Below are 15190 nucleotides of genomic sequence, written 5' to 3' on the forward strand. Positions count from 1 at the left end.
ACAACAGAAGAAAGACCAAAAAGAAAAAATTGACCAGAAAAGAGCATCAATACACTGAAGATAAAAAAATGACAACTGTAATCAATGGCCATTACTGTTCATTGGTCCCCATTGCATATACAACTATACTGTCCCTTTAGTCCAGTAACTATAACAATTCCATTACATTGTTTAAAAAAAAGTGTCATCTTGCAAGTTATGAGGAGGACCCCAAAAAATAAAATTCCAGATTCTAATAAAACTGCATGGACCAAGTTGTACATTTTATATCAATAAAAAAGGCGTTTACAGGGTACACATAAATGGATGGAGTTCCTGATGGAGGCATTCCACTAGTTGGCAGTTCAGCCCATTACAGCAAAATAGAAATTTTCAACTCAAAGTCAGACTTCATGGATACTAAATTAATGTCTGTCATTCCCCACACATGGAACAGAGAATTTATGAGCTGTGACCACTAGATGCCATTAAGTCAATATCTACCCACAACCATTACTTTTGATGGAGGGATTTAAGTATCTTAAAAAGAATAACCATTTATTAAAATTTAAAAACAGATAAGAGTTTCAGTTTCCCATACCTAAATTGTGTTGACAGATATATTTTCACCTGTAATAACCATGCACTGTGTTACTTAAAATAATACTAATGCTTGAATGTTTTAACAAGACATTTCACTTGAGCACAAGACTCCCAGAGTGTATCAAACTGTGAACCATTGTAACAAACCCTTCAAGATGCTGTATACAATATATCATTAAAACACTTACAGGTGGAGTGAAACTCATTGTCACCACATCAAACAACAGTAATACACCATTTGGCAAATGGACATACCAAAACTTCTAAACACTCCTCAAATGTTTGAAGGTGTTATCAAGTACGTGCACCCCTACAAAATGTAGACTATCAATGTTATTATGTACTACAGCACACATTACAGTAGTTTCCCTTTTCAGTTATTACTGCACAAAAGTCAGTTGGTCATTCTCATGGGCTGCAAAAAAATAGTCTGTCCAACAGAGACAGCCCCTTCTACATACCGAGTTGATAATCTGACAACACACTGGAACACCATTCATAACATTACCAACCTCCATTCTCCTTATCAGTTTACCTTCCATAAGAAACAGCAATAAATACATATAACCAATGGCTAAAATGAGAACTAAAATGAGTGTGTGTGCGTGTGAGAGCATCAAGATTAAGAAACAAAAAAAGGATGACAACATAAAAATTGGGGCCAAAAAGAAAAAAGAACCCACCAGATGAAAAGCTGGGTCTTGGACATACAGTCCTGCAAGCCAACTGAAATTTGCCCAACCTTTATCTGGCTTTCTAATGTCAATGTGAATATCCCTTCACGTGTTATCCATTACCGTGGAAAATAGACTTCCTAATATACAATGTTCTACAAGCATGGGAAATTACAGGGCAATTACACAAATGCAAACAGAAGTTCCTTTTCTAAAAGCAACACAATACCATAAAAGCTTTTTCTGACCCCCAGAGCAGCAGTACACCAATTCCCTTTTTGCATAAATATGACCAGTCTTCCCACTGCCCTGTTTACTCAATGCAATAGGCAGTGCGTTTGTGTTCAATTGTTAACTACCAGAGAGGGGGTGTCCACCTCTCGCTGCGTTTTCCTATCATAAAGTTTGTCTGTTTTATTGATATCAGGGTCGCAGAGGTCCCACGTCAATGATAACCATGAGCAGAGGAATGGGTGAGGAGGTGAATGTGTGTGGTAGGTGATCCCTGTGGACCCCGGAAACCGCCATGAGAGACATCTCCTGCTGCACATGTCTGGAAGAGGCAACTTTAAAAATGTGGATTGATTCAGTGCATCTGAAAGATGGCGTGGTATCGCAGACGGCACCCCAGAAGAGGTATGCCACACTTCCTCTCTGTGTAATGCAGTTACCAATCACTGGCCTGCGGTTTTGGTGTCCAGACAAGCCGGAAATGAAGCAATGGCCGAAACGAAAATGCTGAAATGTATAGTCCTCCTCCACCACCTCGTGCCCAGCTCACTGCCTGTCTGTGATGTGGTTCAGGATGGCGTTGGGCACATCCATGGTCTCATCCTTCTCCAGAACGATGTCGTAGGTGCTCAGGTAGGACTCCTTCCTCTCCTCCACCTGCAACAGCAGAGGACAAAAATGATCAGCGCACATCTCCAGGGACATTTAACCTGGAATTGCAAATTAGGAGTTGATGCAATATGCTGGGTAAATTGTAACTTGGTTAATCCTACTAAAATGTTAATACTTTATGCTATATTTTGCTTGATATTAGGTACTCATTATGTGATTAATGTCTTACAAAGTACTATACACAGCAATGTTTTTTCACTTGATCTGCCCAACAGATTTCAAATATTTCCTGAGATTGGGATACGTAGAACATTTATGAGTCACACGATAATGCTCCCCGCCACTGTGGCAGTGTTGAAGTTTGGCTTGAGGAGTAATGGGTTATGAGATTATGAGTTGCCCATCATCATTATCTGACTTGTATCCAAATCAGAACCTTTAAAACCAAACTGCAATCAATGTACATGAGCAGAACCCTGGGAATCAGCAAGAGTTCTGGATTGTGTGAACATGGGATGCTATAGTGCAAGAATATCTTTACATTTCATTTACATTACATTTAGGCATTTAGCAGACACTCTTATCCATAGCCACTTGCAAAAGTGCATACCAAAACTAAGACAAAAGAGCTACATTGCATTATTGTCATTTAGCAGATGCTGCTATCCAGAACCACTTTGACAGTATATCTAATAAAGTTGCCACAGTACACAACTATCCACACAATATACATCTTAGATTGACAATTACAAAGCAGTATGAATGACTCAGGTCACCACTGCAAATATAATGCTTACACACACACATAAGTAAACCTCAACATACCCACTTACATATGACCCTGACATACACTTCTACATATATAACACATATATAACTGCATATAAGAGGAACAAAAGATCATGCATGGGTAGGTGGGTTGAGGTGTAGACTGAAGAGGTGGGTCTTCAGTCTGTAATTAAAGATGGCAAGTGTTTCAGCTGTTCTGACCCAACTGATACTAAGGGCTGACACGGTATCTTTAGACTTTGTTCACCTACATGCCCAAGAGGCATGATCTCCAAAGCTAAATGGGGGACCTACAAGCCATTAAATTTGCTGTTGGCTGCATGTATGTTATCTTGTATGGTATCACAATTGCATTTTTCGTGCACCAAATGCTTATCTTTCAGCCAAATGATAGAATGATCTTAAAAACACTTCGAACAGTAGAAATAACAATACCAACAACAATATTAACAGTTCAACAAAAATCATCTGACTTCTAATTCCTGTTCCTCCTCCTGCATCCGGCCACGTCCCACCTTGTCGTTGAGGTAGCCAATTTTCAGAATGTTCTCCACACTGTGCACGCCGTCGGCCATGGTCAGGTCCCCCAGGGAGTCCCCCAGCAGCAGGACGTTGTGCTTATCCTGCAGCTCCTGGAAGTGGCCGGCGTTGAGCAGCGCCCCCTCCCGCTTGTTGTAGGTGTGGATTAGCTGGCCCTTGAAAGCGCACAGGATGCCCTGAACACAGCAAGGGAAGGGATCTCATTGGCACCACAGTGGACTCAGTGCTTTTCCATCCGACCATGCAAGGCAGTCCACATTGTACACTGCTCTAAGGACAAAGGGAATGCTGGGGTTTTCTTTTTAAATTAACACATAAATCATTCAGAGCATTATCCATGCGATTATCGTCACATTATCAGCAGTGCATCATACAGTGGTTAGAGTGTTGGTCCACAAAATTACAAAGTGAAAACCAGGCATCACTCTGCACCCGCCCCTTAACCAAGCTCTTACCCCTCCCGAGCAGTGCCCTCTCAAATTATAATTTTCCATAAAAATGATATTGTAAATATCCAGGGCAACTGTAACCTTGGTAGATGACTGCACTGTTCTCTCCACGCTTCTAACACTCTCTCTTATTCCCAGCACGCTGTGCAGCTGACTCACATTTTCGTCAAAGTCCATGTAGTTGGAGAAGACCCTGATGTTGGGGTGGAAGACTCCGTTCTGATGGATGACTTCCTCCAGCACGTCCCCGATGCCCGCGGAGAAGATGAGCAGTGGGATGTTGTGCTTGTGCAGCTGGTCAAAGAACACCTTGTACCCCTCCCTGCGAAAGCCCAGCGGTGACGTCATCACCACCACCACCATCATCATCATCATCATGATCACCAGTATCATAAAACTATATAGGACCAAAGTGCTTGAGATAATATCTTTAATCGTACAGATCTCCAGTCTATCGCAGGCCCTCTAAAAACTGAATCAGTCAAATGCAGTTTAGTGGTTGAAATAAAATGAAGGCAGTTAGTAGCACAGTTTCTGAAGGACGCTGCTGACTGACACTGGGAAATTGGGTGTATGCTCACCTGAGCATGGCGTCAGACTCTTTGACCACTTGAGCCAGCAGGTCCTTCCGAATCCTCTGCTGAATGAGAAGGTTGTGCGCTTTGGTCCACCTGCACACAACAGATCGTATGAATGTAACCTCGTACCTACATGTCACGTCCAGTGTGGGCATTTGTTTGCATGCTTAGAACTCACCACTCCACCATGAGGGGCAGCTTCTCCTCCACTGTGCGGGCAGAATCGATCTCAATGGGGTAGTACGTGTTTAGCAGCTCCTTCAGCTAGGGGGAGAGGAAGAAAAGAACAGCTGCATGAAACACAGCCCTGCTGTGAATCAGAGCAGGGAAAGAACCCACACACTGTTGACATCAGACACAAATCTCAGCAACAGCATGCCATGAGTCTCTGCCCCCTTACTGAATGCCTTTCTCTGGGCTGCTCTGGAGGAGGTGGCAAACAAATGATTGTTGATTTGCTGAATGTTCAAGCCATTGAAGACACAATGCCCTGCAACTGTTCTAATCCCCTCATAACACAGTTTTGAGATAGACAAATCAATCCAACTCACATTATTCTTACAATCTTCACTGATGAGTTTACTGTTGTCAAGAATATCTGGGAAAAAAAACAGACATATCACATTATAGAGCACATCAGCCGTTTCAAACAACAACAGTCGGTGTCACAATAATGATCCATGTCCACTCTGGCTATAAAGTAACAAATCCCTAAAGGATCACCTAAAGGTTGTTGTCTCCTGTAATATAAATCTACACCAGTTTAGTGTAGCAACTGCAATGCCCATTTGGATTTCACAAAACATGGTTACACAGGTGTCCCCAAAGTGGCCCCCCACAGGGATTGCACCTCATACAATAAAATCATATCTATTTGGTGAATACATGCTGCTTGATTGCCTATTTGCCTGAACAGTGTAATTATTAATTTCATGGTTCTGTGGTTGGTGGCTTTCCTGGATTTTGTTCACTGAACTCTATACCAACAGCTTTATTGAAAGCAGCATTTCTTTTGTCCATAAAAACCAACCTCACTCTCTCTGCTTGTGGCGATTTCACAGCAGTCACTTATCTAGGAAGAAAGTAAGTTTCTTTTTCTAAATTAACCAAAACTCCTGTGGGGTGCCCCTTCTGGGTCACCTTATTTTCCATGTGATGAATGAATAAACTAACATGAATACAGACATGTGAAAATAACTGTGAGTTTGTGCTTCTGGGCAGTTCATTTTAATCTCCTGGTTTGCATCCCTTGTGCTGACTGTTTAAAGTATTTCACTGGCACTCCAGCTAGAATAAGCCCCTTCTACTCATTCTTTTGACTTAGGTCCCTTCTACTCACTGTGACTGGTAGGACAGCGCTTCCCGTTGTGTGCAAACCTGGTGAGCGTCATGTCAAAGTCAGAGATTACCTGCAGAGAGAGGTTAACCAAGCACAGTGACCATTTGGTCAGTGAATAAAGCTTTAACTGCCCGAACTAACACACACATAAACTAACACCATGGACATAAACTGCAGAAAGGCATTTCAGGCACAAGCACCAAACTGTACCATATATTAGGCCACAGTTTAAGGCCTTGACTCGATAACTGAAAGCTGCAGGTTGGGGTTGAGTACGTAGCCTGAATTGCCTCAGAAAAATCTGCAGCTGTATAAATGGGTGACACATAAATTAAAAGCTAGGTGAGTAACCATGGATCACAGCATCTGTGCATCAGATAAAGAACAGCAAACTGTCTTATTCGTGCTGCATGGAGTGAATAAAGCCCTGGCACTACTTCAGATGAGGGACTCTGGTGTCTCAGTGGGAGCCTTCCCCATGTTGCCTGTTGCACAGGAGGCATCACCAGTTTCATGCACTTGCTGATGGGAAAGATTACAGAGACACTGAGGGTGTTCCGACTGTGCCTGGTCGGCTTGTCAGACAGTCTGACAGTCCTTGAGGCGCCCGCAGGTGTTTAATGTTCCCAAGTCTTTATCACACCACTGAGGTTGATTAAGCAGATCCAAAGACACTCAACTGGTTTTTGCCTGCTGCTAATTCAAAGACCCCCTACAACACAAGACCCTGGATGCCAGGGACTAGACTACACCATGCGTTTTCTTTTCTGGCGCCCACAGAAAAGGGTGGGGAAAGTACCTGGAGAGTGCTGGGCCCGGCCCTGTGCATGGCCTGAATGATCTCCTCTACTCGCTTGCTGTCCCTCATCCACACCGAGGGCTTGGACAGTTCAGGGATCTGTGGGGCGAGGAGACAAAAGCAAAGTCACACAGTTTGGGTACACAACACAGCTAGTACAGGGAAGAAAGCAAGGACAAAACATAGAGGGAGCAATATGAGGGAGAGATCTGCAACTGAATCCAGAACGCCTGGAGAGACCATGTTAAACCCGCCAGCCAGGCACTTAACTAACTAAACACTTAATATTTTACCCTCTGAACTAAACTGTATGTCTTACACCAGTTCTCACGATTCCACTCTGCTATAACAGAAAAGCAATTCACATCCTGACATAGGCACAAAACTGCTCACTCCAATGCAATGCATCATCGTTCATGGCCTGTTAAGGGATTCAGACCCTGAAGTACAGAAAGACAGTGATGATGATGAGCAGAGTTTGACTGTCCAAACATCCAAGGCAATGCTGCAATTTCGTTAGAGCACAGACCTGAACTTCCCTGAACAATTCACTCAGGCCTGGGTGAGAGCAGAGGAGGAAGTGCCTGCAGTGCACTGAAGCATGAGTCTTATCATGCGCTGATAAATGCTGAACCAAACAGCCAGAGACTCCCGGTCTTCCATGTACTCAAATAAATGAGACTAAAAACCCCCTGTGCATCAATCTGTCTCTGGCCGAACTGCTCATTCTGGCACGCAATGGAAGCTGCACTTCCATACCTGTCACACAACACAATGGTCACGGCATTGTTATTGTTTTAAATGCGCATCTTCTTTGTTGCACAGGAAGTACTTGTAAGCAGGGCTTATAGGTAAAATACTGGCACAGAGCATAGTTAAAGGTAAAAGATGAGAGCAAAGATAGAGGAGAACATTCTTCCAAACCCAGTTACCTTGGTGCAAGATCAGACATCTAAATATTCCCCTCCCTCCTCTTCTATAGGCAGGGCTTAGTGGGGTGCACACAGACCCAGCCCTTTTCTTCACTGATTTCAGGATTTTTACTGGTTCTTGGAGAATGTCCTTTTCATTCTTTGACACTGTAGTGTTGGCTTTGGATGAATCAGATATGGCATAAGGACATTATCAGGTTACACCTGCATGCACATAGTCTACAGAACAGAAAACCATCTGACCTCATATTTTGTCAGCTGGTGCCAGATTGCAAGGGCAGTGCGCACTGGGATATATATCCAGGGGATGTGGTAAATCTGGGCACAGAACCAAGAGAGATGGTTAACTTGGTTGGTTGGTTTACAACTGTCTCTGTAAAATTTGGGCTCGCTTCAAAAGTTACAGAGAAGCATGAAAACACACAGCAGTCCTGATGCAGAAAGCTGAAGTTTAGGCAAGAAAAAAGACAAACACAACAATGACATGGATGAGAGACAGACAACAGATGTAAGAAACTAAGACCTAAAGGAACAGAAGCACACAATATCCTGGTGCATTGATTCTTCTTTTAACTTTGGGATACTGCAGGGTGAATCAGAAAAAGGCAACTGCATATCATTTTAGTCTATTAAAGTTCTGAAAAATTGTGAAAAATGACTCAGCATTCAACCTGTCTGAAAACACAGGCTTGCAGTGGGAGTTTTGTCACATCTCACATTGTCCTTCATTAAAGACAACCCAACTGGTGGTTTAATATGTGACTAAGGAGAATGACTTGTTGACTTACAAAGTTCATCAATAATGAGGATTAAGAATTTTATATAAATAGCATAAACACAATGAATGCTTATCTATGACCCTGCTATTCAAGCAACAGCAAAAGACAAAATCATATTACTGACTTCACACAGAATTTAACAACATATGGCAGAGCAGAACTACGGACCTTTCCTACAGCAACAAAGAGTGACGAAGAAAACTGGATGCTGATGTGATGAACCCCAGCTAACAAAGAGAATGAAGCAGAGACTCAGCGCAGAAGAAAGCCTTGTTGTACTGAACTTAGTTGTCACCAAGCACTAATTAGTCCCTTTACTGTACGTTAATCATGATGCTACAAAGGGTCAAGTCCCACATCACATATTGCTATGCCACTCTGTGTCAGTATTCATTTCACTGGTGCCCAAGTTCAGCTCTACTTTGAAGTTCTCCCCCTGCTCTATGGTAGCAATCACATCTGTCATCAAACAGTTATGGTCGCTCCGACCACAAGAAGCATAAATCAGGCCTTTGACAGGGTGGCTGTAAGGTTAGCTACAACATGTGAGATAATACAGAATACAAAACTGGCAATTGCTTGGAACCATAAAAACACAGGTTGCCAACAGTTCTCAGGAAAAGAAAATGTGTCAGGAGTACTTCAGGTGTAAACCCCCCAAAAAAAAGTTCTTTGGAAAAAGGTCTTTATTAAATAGCACGAGGATAACCTGGCATAAACCGTCTCCTGCAACGCTCCCACTGTATTTCGTGGATGCAACCAATATTTCCGTATCTACACGGCAACTGCCCCAACCCCCTTGAATGCACTTTCTGTAGCTCGCTTCGCTAAGTGAACAAATACAAATATACCGATAAACAAAGGGAAAGGCCTTTTTGGGACCTCAGAGGGAAGGCTTGAATTTGTTCTCGTGAATAACGTTAGCGATCATAGTAGCTGCAACTATGTATCTAATTCCGTTGGCTAACACTTACACTAGTAGGTGGTGTAGCATTGGATATATTATAATTAACATGGATATTATGGCCGCTTGTACAAATATATCATATCTGATAACGCTACAGCTATAGCGTGAAGGTTACGTTGGAGCTGTAACTAACTTACAGATAGGTTTGCCGAACTGTTACAAAATTACAGATTCACGAAGGGGATCATAGACCAATCCCTAGCTAGTCATAACGTTAGCTACCTAATCCTGCCCTACAGTTAGCAAACTGGCTAACGTAAAAAACGTTAAAGAACCTTTATTCCAATACCTCGAATACAGTCAGAGGTGAATAATACGTTTCACACAGCTTGACAGATAGCATTTACCACCAATCGGTTAGCTAGCTACCTAGGTATAAAACGTTGGCACCGAGATCTCTGCAGTTTGTTTCTAAGCAACCCCTACTAGCTAAGTAGCTAACGTTAGCTCAAGAAATAATTGGGGGAAAACTTACCATGTTTCAGGATGACGAGTTGCAATAACAAGAATAAAAAGATGGCTATGTAAAGGTTTTAAAATATATGTGCAAATAAGTGAGGTATTTTAGTTGTGCAGGTAAAACATACAATCAGAAACATAATACTCTACGTTAGCTAACTAGCCACAAAGTGCAAACTTCCGTTGACTCGTGTAGCAACTGCCGGGTTGTGTCTTCAGTGCGAGACAATCTCAGCAAAAGGTTCCGGAGCATCTATAGCTATAATAGTTACAATTACACGTCTCCCCCACCTGATTTAGCCAAATAGCTAAAGAAACGAATCAACTGAATAAAAATAATGAACTTTATTGATTTATAAAATTAATTCGTTTTCTTAAATTCTGAATTAAATAGAGGACCTTTTACATTAGGTTACAGTGCATTTTAGGTATTAATGTTGCTAGATTAAAACACGTTTAGTACAAATGTACTCAATATTTTATAATATAATATGAGTTACATAATATTGTTCAATGGTCATACAGAGATAGCTTTTTTTTTTAAATGTCTGATTACTTTTTTGATCATGTACCTAACATCAGATAGCCTATATTTAGCTACCTATGATGTTTTTTATTGTAACCTTGACAACATTCCTAATTCTATGACATAAGAAGATACTGGACAGGGTCAGTTTATTGTGAAGTAACAATAAACTGTGAGTGATACAGTGGAACTTTGGAGAAACTGCTAGCTGTTTGCCATGAAGATGCCTGATAGATGCACAGTAGATCCTCAAGATCCACTGCTTACCACTTCTAAATCTAAGTCATAGACCTCAAAGGTCATATAAACAAACAATCTATATTAAGAATGCGTGTAGCAACAAGAGAAATGGCAGAAGTGACCACTTCAACACAATTTCAGAGATGCAACAGTGAGTGGACAATGAGTGACATGTCCTTCAAAGTTTTCAATGAGCTGCGACTGGAGGGCAAACTCTGTGATGTGGTCATCAAAGTCGACGGTATTGCATTCAACGCCCACAAGAACATCCTGTGTGGCTGTAGTCCCTATTTCCGGTGAGCATCTCACGAGGGGTCAAGTGTGGTATTTACACTCTAATCAACAGCTCTGTTGACTATGCCTCAATACTTCCTCTTTTGTTGGACTGACCTGTGTATTGCCTGTTCTCCCCATGGTAGCCTGTGCCATGGTTCCTAGTGGTACTCTGGTTTTTTCCTACAGTTCAAAGACATACAGTACGGGCTGCTTGGCACTTCTTAACTGACCATGTTCAATGTATGTCCTTTGCAATGAACTGCTGTACCGTCTATGGTTTGGTTTTGTGCTCCATGCTGTATCTACCTAGTTCAGTCCCAGCTCACTGCAGCCCTCTACAACATCATGCAGTTGCATAATGGCTACATAAATATGATTATATAAAATAATGTCCAGCGCATCACCTTTACTACCTGTTCCAGTGTTTCACATTCTCCAGGACCTTGTGTTTAAAATTGAACAAAATTAAACTTTCAACACTACATTAGCATTTGTGATGAATTTGTGGCATTACTTTAATATACAGCCCATCATATACCATCCTCTCTATATTTATTCATGCCTCTGCTTAAAAAGGAGAAAAAGACACAATATAATCAAAAATGTGTTATTGGATTTTTTTCTGCTTAAAAATAATAAAGACATACTTTAATCCTAACAATACTGGACAAAGCTCTTTGACCTTAACTATGATGAACCATGTTGAACTTCTGTGTGTACCTTAAAAAGTACCTTAAAAAGCTTCCATGTACCTGCAGAACCTTCCATTAAACTTCCAAAAAGCATAACGTTGGTATAGGTGTGTGGTTACTGCACAATAAATTTAAATAATTCTCAAGAATCCAGATAGAAGAAGTTACAAATCCAGATAGATTTTCTTACTTCTTGAGATTTTCTCTAATTTTGTCCTGATGGGAACCTCAATAGCAGACATGTATGTGCCATTCAATAGAAGCCATATGAATGTAGGTGTGATTTCACACAGGATGCCACATTTGGGACTTTAGGTAAGCTATTGTTTTTAATAAAGCACAGTGTTTAAAAAATGCTTTTTGTGTGACCCCTCCACAGCACTCTTTTCACCAGTGACTGGAACAGCACAGAAAAGCGGGTGTTCAATATCCCTGGTGTGTCACCAGAGATGATGAAACTGATTATTGAGTATGCCTACACCGGCTCCCTGCGAGTCACAGTGGAAAACGTGGAACACTTAATGGTGGCCGCCGACCAGTTCTGTGTCACAGGCATCACCCGCGCTTGCTGTGATTTTTTGGAGGCCCAGCTCTGCCCCGAGAACTGCATTGGCATCTGGAAGTTTGCAGACTTCTACTTCTGCCCTGAACTGCGACAGCGTGCCTACCAATTCATTCTGCACCACTTTGAGGAGATTGGGTACACGTCTGAAGAGTTCCTAGAGCTTACATTGTCCCAACTGTGTGACATCATCGAGAAGGATGACCTGAATGTTGAGCAGGAGGAAGTGGTGTTTGACACCATCCTGCGATGGATTGCCCATGCTCAAGCTACCCGGAGATCTTCCATCTCTGTGCTTTTGCGAAAGGTGAGCATGACATGATGGCATTTTCACATATATAGAATGATAAAGAGATAAATGAGAATTTTCATAATTCTTAGCTCTCCATCTTAAACATCTTTAAGACGTCCTAACCCTCTTTGCTTTTAGATCATTGGCTTAACACATCAGCAGAGAAGCAGCAATGACTAAGGATTTTTTTTTTTCAAAATGTTATCCTTGTGACAGGTGATTTACATTCTAAGGATGAAAGCTGTCAATGATCTCAAAGTAAAGTCAGCTGCTGCATTATAAAAATGTGATGAACAGTGTGGTAAATATAATTTGCTGTAACTTCCATTCACTTTTATTGTTAATGTTACTTAGCAGTAAAAAACAGCAAGGTCTATGGATTCTCTCAGTCTGCCTGTCTTTTCTACTGCCCGTCTAGGTGCGGATGGCTCTGATGAGTGCTGACTACTTCATGAACAAAGTGAAGAAAAACTCACTAGTAAAGGACTGCGATGAGTGCAAGCCCATTATCATAAATGCCCTGAGGGCCATGTATGACCTCGACATGAACAAGTCTTCCAGCTCCCAAATCTGTAACCCAATGGTTCGTCTTCGCCTGCCCTACACCATCCTGCTGTCAATTGGGGGTTGGAGCAGTAATGGTCCCACTAACACTACTGAGGCTTATGACACGCGAGCAGACCGCTGGGTCAATGTGACATTGGAGGAGAGTCCCAGGCTGGCTTACCACGGTGTTGCCACCTTGAACGGATTTGTTTACTGTGTGGGAGGCTATGACAATGTCAACTACTTCAGCAACGTGCGCAAGTTCAATCCTGTCACATGCACCTGGCACCAGGTGGCACCAATGCACTCGCGACGCTGTTATGTGAGTGTTGCTGTGTTGGATGGCCTCATCTATGCCATGGGCGGCTTTGATGGCTATGTGCGCCACAGCTCGGCCGAGCAATATGAGCCTGAGAGCAACCAGTGGACCCTGATTTCACCGATGAACATGCAGAGAAGTGATGCAAGTGCCACCACACTGCATGGCAAGGTGAGCCCCTGTCTGCATACATCAGTGGGCCCTATTAATGTATTCCCACAGGCAAACCAGTGACTTTTTCTGCCAGCAGACTCTAGTGGAAGTGAAACTTGAAACTGCTCAGGTGGTGCTCTGCCTGATGAAACTGTCATCCAAGATCTATAGAGGCTCAGATTCCCAAATCCTCAGTAAAACGGGAGGAGCTGCCTCTAGCTCTTCCACTCCATTACATGGTGTTCTTTAACGACAATCCTTTATTTCTTACTCTTCCTTTTCAACCTAGAAACTGCTTGAATCATTTAAGATTCCATTCCAATGCCCTCACCTATATTTGGACTTCAGATGCTAAGAGCAAGATCCTTTCTATTTCCAGGTGTACATCTGTGGAGGCTTCAATGGGAGTGAATATCTGCTCAGCGCAGAGTGCTTCTGCCCGCAGACCAACCAGTGGACCATGATTGCACCAATGAGAACCCGTCGCAGCGGGTTGGGGGTCACTGCGTATGATGACCAGGTCTATGTGGTGAGTTCACACCTCAGCTACAGCTGAATGTATCCCAAAGCTTTCTGAGCTAATTATGGAAACAAAACATCACTGTGCCCTGTTTGGGTATTTCAAAGGTTAATGTAGGTTCAGGGCTCCAAGCTTACTGGGGTGGAGGGGTGCCTCACAGTCTTGGTTGTGTTTGAGTGCCTTTTTATAGTCCTGCTAATATACATTATCAGCGTTGGTGAAACACTGTCATACCACTTAGCTTTTGTCTTTACCCTGGACAACTTTCAGTGTTTGAAATACAGTACAATAAATTCAATAGTTAAAGTTAATAAGGTAAAAATTCATATAATTAACACATTTGCTTGGACCTTCAGAGATTCATATTAATGCAGGATATGTCCCACAAAGACAGTCTGCTGTCTGTAAGGGAAATGGAATATGCTGTCACAACAGTATAATCACAAAACAGATTTGAAAAAAGCCAAGTGAGATGAGATGAGCGAGAGCTGAATGCCAGATTGTTTCATCGTTTTGTTTGTGGTCTCGACAGACAGTATATAACTACAAATAATAAATAAATAATGCAACGTTACATGCATTTATTGGAAACATAGACCTCTGTGCTGCATGTGTGACACTTGTGACTTCTGATCTTCCAAAGGTGGGTGGTTATGATGGGACCAACCGGTTACGAAGTGCAGAGGTGTATGACCCCCTGACAAACAGCTGGCGCTATGCACCGCCCATGTTCAACCCCCGCAGTAACTTTGGCATCGAGGTGGTGGAGGGCCAGATGTTTGTGATGGGCGGCTTCAATGGCTTCACAGTTACCGTCAATGTGGAGTGCTACAATGAAAGGGACGACAAGTGGTATGACGTCCAGGACATGAGTGTCTCCCGCAGTGCCCTCAGCTGCTGTGTGGTGTCTGGTCTGCCCAATGTGACCCAGTACACCACCCCCCGGGACTCCCAGCAGGCCCATCATGGAGATCGCCCATCCGCCTCGAACAGCTCGCCCTCTGCGTGACACCCCTTCATCATGGCCCAGCCCCAGACACAAAGCCCGCCACAAATAAATCAATGGCTCCCTTTTGCAAAATGTCATGTGAATTCTTTCCTTTTTCCAGCTTACCCCTCTCATTGTGGTTTTTTATCTTGTGAGATGTAGTACCTTCTTTAATACCAGAAAAGTATTGTTGCAGAATATATTTAAAGTGGCAGTGTGTTATAATGCACACCCACACATTCTGTTAACCTTATGTGAAAGTATGAAATACTAATCTTCAGACCACAAGCACAATAAACCACAGCAATAATACAAAACATTTTATTGCCAATTACAGCTATTACAC

At 42.4% G+C, this 15190-nt stretch overlaps 2 protein-coding genes across 3 annotated transcripts; one reads left to right on the forward strand and one right to left on the reverse strand.

The window, feature by feature from the left end:
- Positions 1-1230: 1230 nt before the first annotated feature.
- LOC118793309 (7-methylguanosine phosphate-specific 5'-nucleotidase-like) lies at positions 1231-9917 on the reverse strand. 2 transcript variants are annotated; one of them, XM_036551436.1, is made up of 10 exons: positions 9747-9917; positions 7769-7843; positions 6594-6692; positions 5795-5864; positions 5007-5053; positions 4634-4719; positions 4459-4548; positions 4037-4199; positions 3404-3604; positions 1231-2144 (listed from the first exon to the last, which is right to left on the reverse strand). In XM_036551436.1, exons 1-10 carry the CDS (start codon positions 9747-9749, stop codon positions 2034-2036), a joined length of 945 nt encoding a protein of 314 aa, XP_036407329.1. In that variant the 5' UTR covers positions 9750-9917; the 3' UTR covers positions 1231-2033. The 2 variants fall into 2 exon arrangements, with proteins under 2 accessions (XP_036407329.1, XP_036407338.1); XM_036551445.1 differs by lacking the exon at positions 7769-7843.
- Positions 9918-10616: 699 nt separating this feature from the next.
- LOC118785208 (kelch-like protein 10) lies at positions 10617-14865 on the forward strand. The gene is made up of 5 exons (XM_036539831.1): positions 10617-10792; positions 11844-12333; positions 12737-13354; positions 13716-13865; positions 14500-14865. Exons 1-5 carry the CDS (start codon positions 10659-10661, stop codon positions 14863-14865), a joined length of 1758 nt encoding a protein of 585 aa, XP_036395724.1. The 5' UTR covers positions 10617-10658.
- The last annotated feature ends 325 nt before the right edge of the window (positions 14866-15190 follow it).

This window comes from Megalops cyprinoides, chromosome 1, assembly GCF_013368585.1.
Source record: "Megalops cyprinoides isolate fMegCyp1 chromosome 1, fMegCyp1.pri, whole genome shotgun sequence".
Lineage (NCBI taxonomy): Eukaryota > Metazoa > Chordata > Actinopteri > Elopiformes > Megalopidae > Megalops > Megalops cyprinoides.

Coding starts and splice junctions, on each gene's coding strand:
- LOC118793309 (XM_036551436.1), bottom strand. Junction 6,693..7,768: donor ACCAGCTGACAAAATATGAG/GTCAGATGGTTT, acceptor CTCGCCCCACAG/ATCCCTGAACTGTCCAAGCC. Junction 5,054..5,794: donor GCGCTGTCCTACCAGTCACA/GTGAGTAGAAGG, acceptor TTTTTTTCCCAG/ATATTCTTGACAACAGTAAA.
- LOC118785208 (XM_036539831.1), top strand. CDS start 10,659: ATGAGTGACATGTCCTTCAAAGTTTTCAATGAGCTGCGACTGGAGGGC. Junction 10,793..11,843: donor GGCTGTAGTCCCTATTTCCG/GTGAGCATCTCA, acceptor ACCCCTCCACAG/CACTCTTTTCACCAGTGACT. Junction 13,355..13,715: donor CCACCACACTGCATGGCAAG/GTGAGCCCCTGT, acceptor TTCTATTTCCAG/GTGTACATCTGTGGAGGCTT.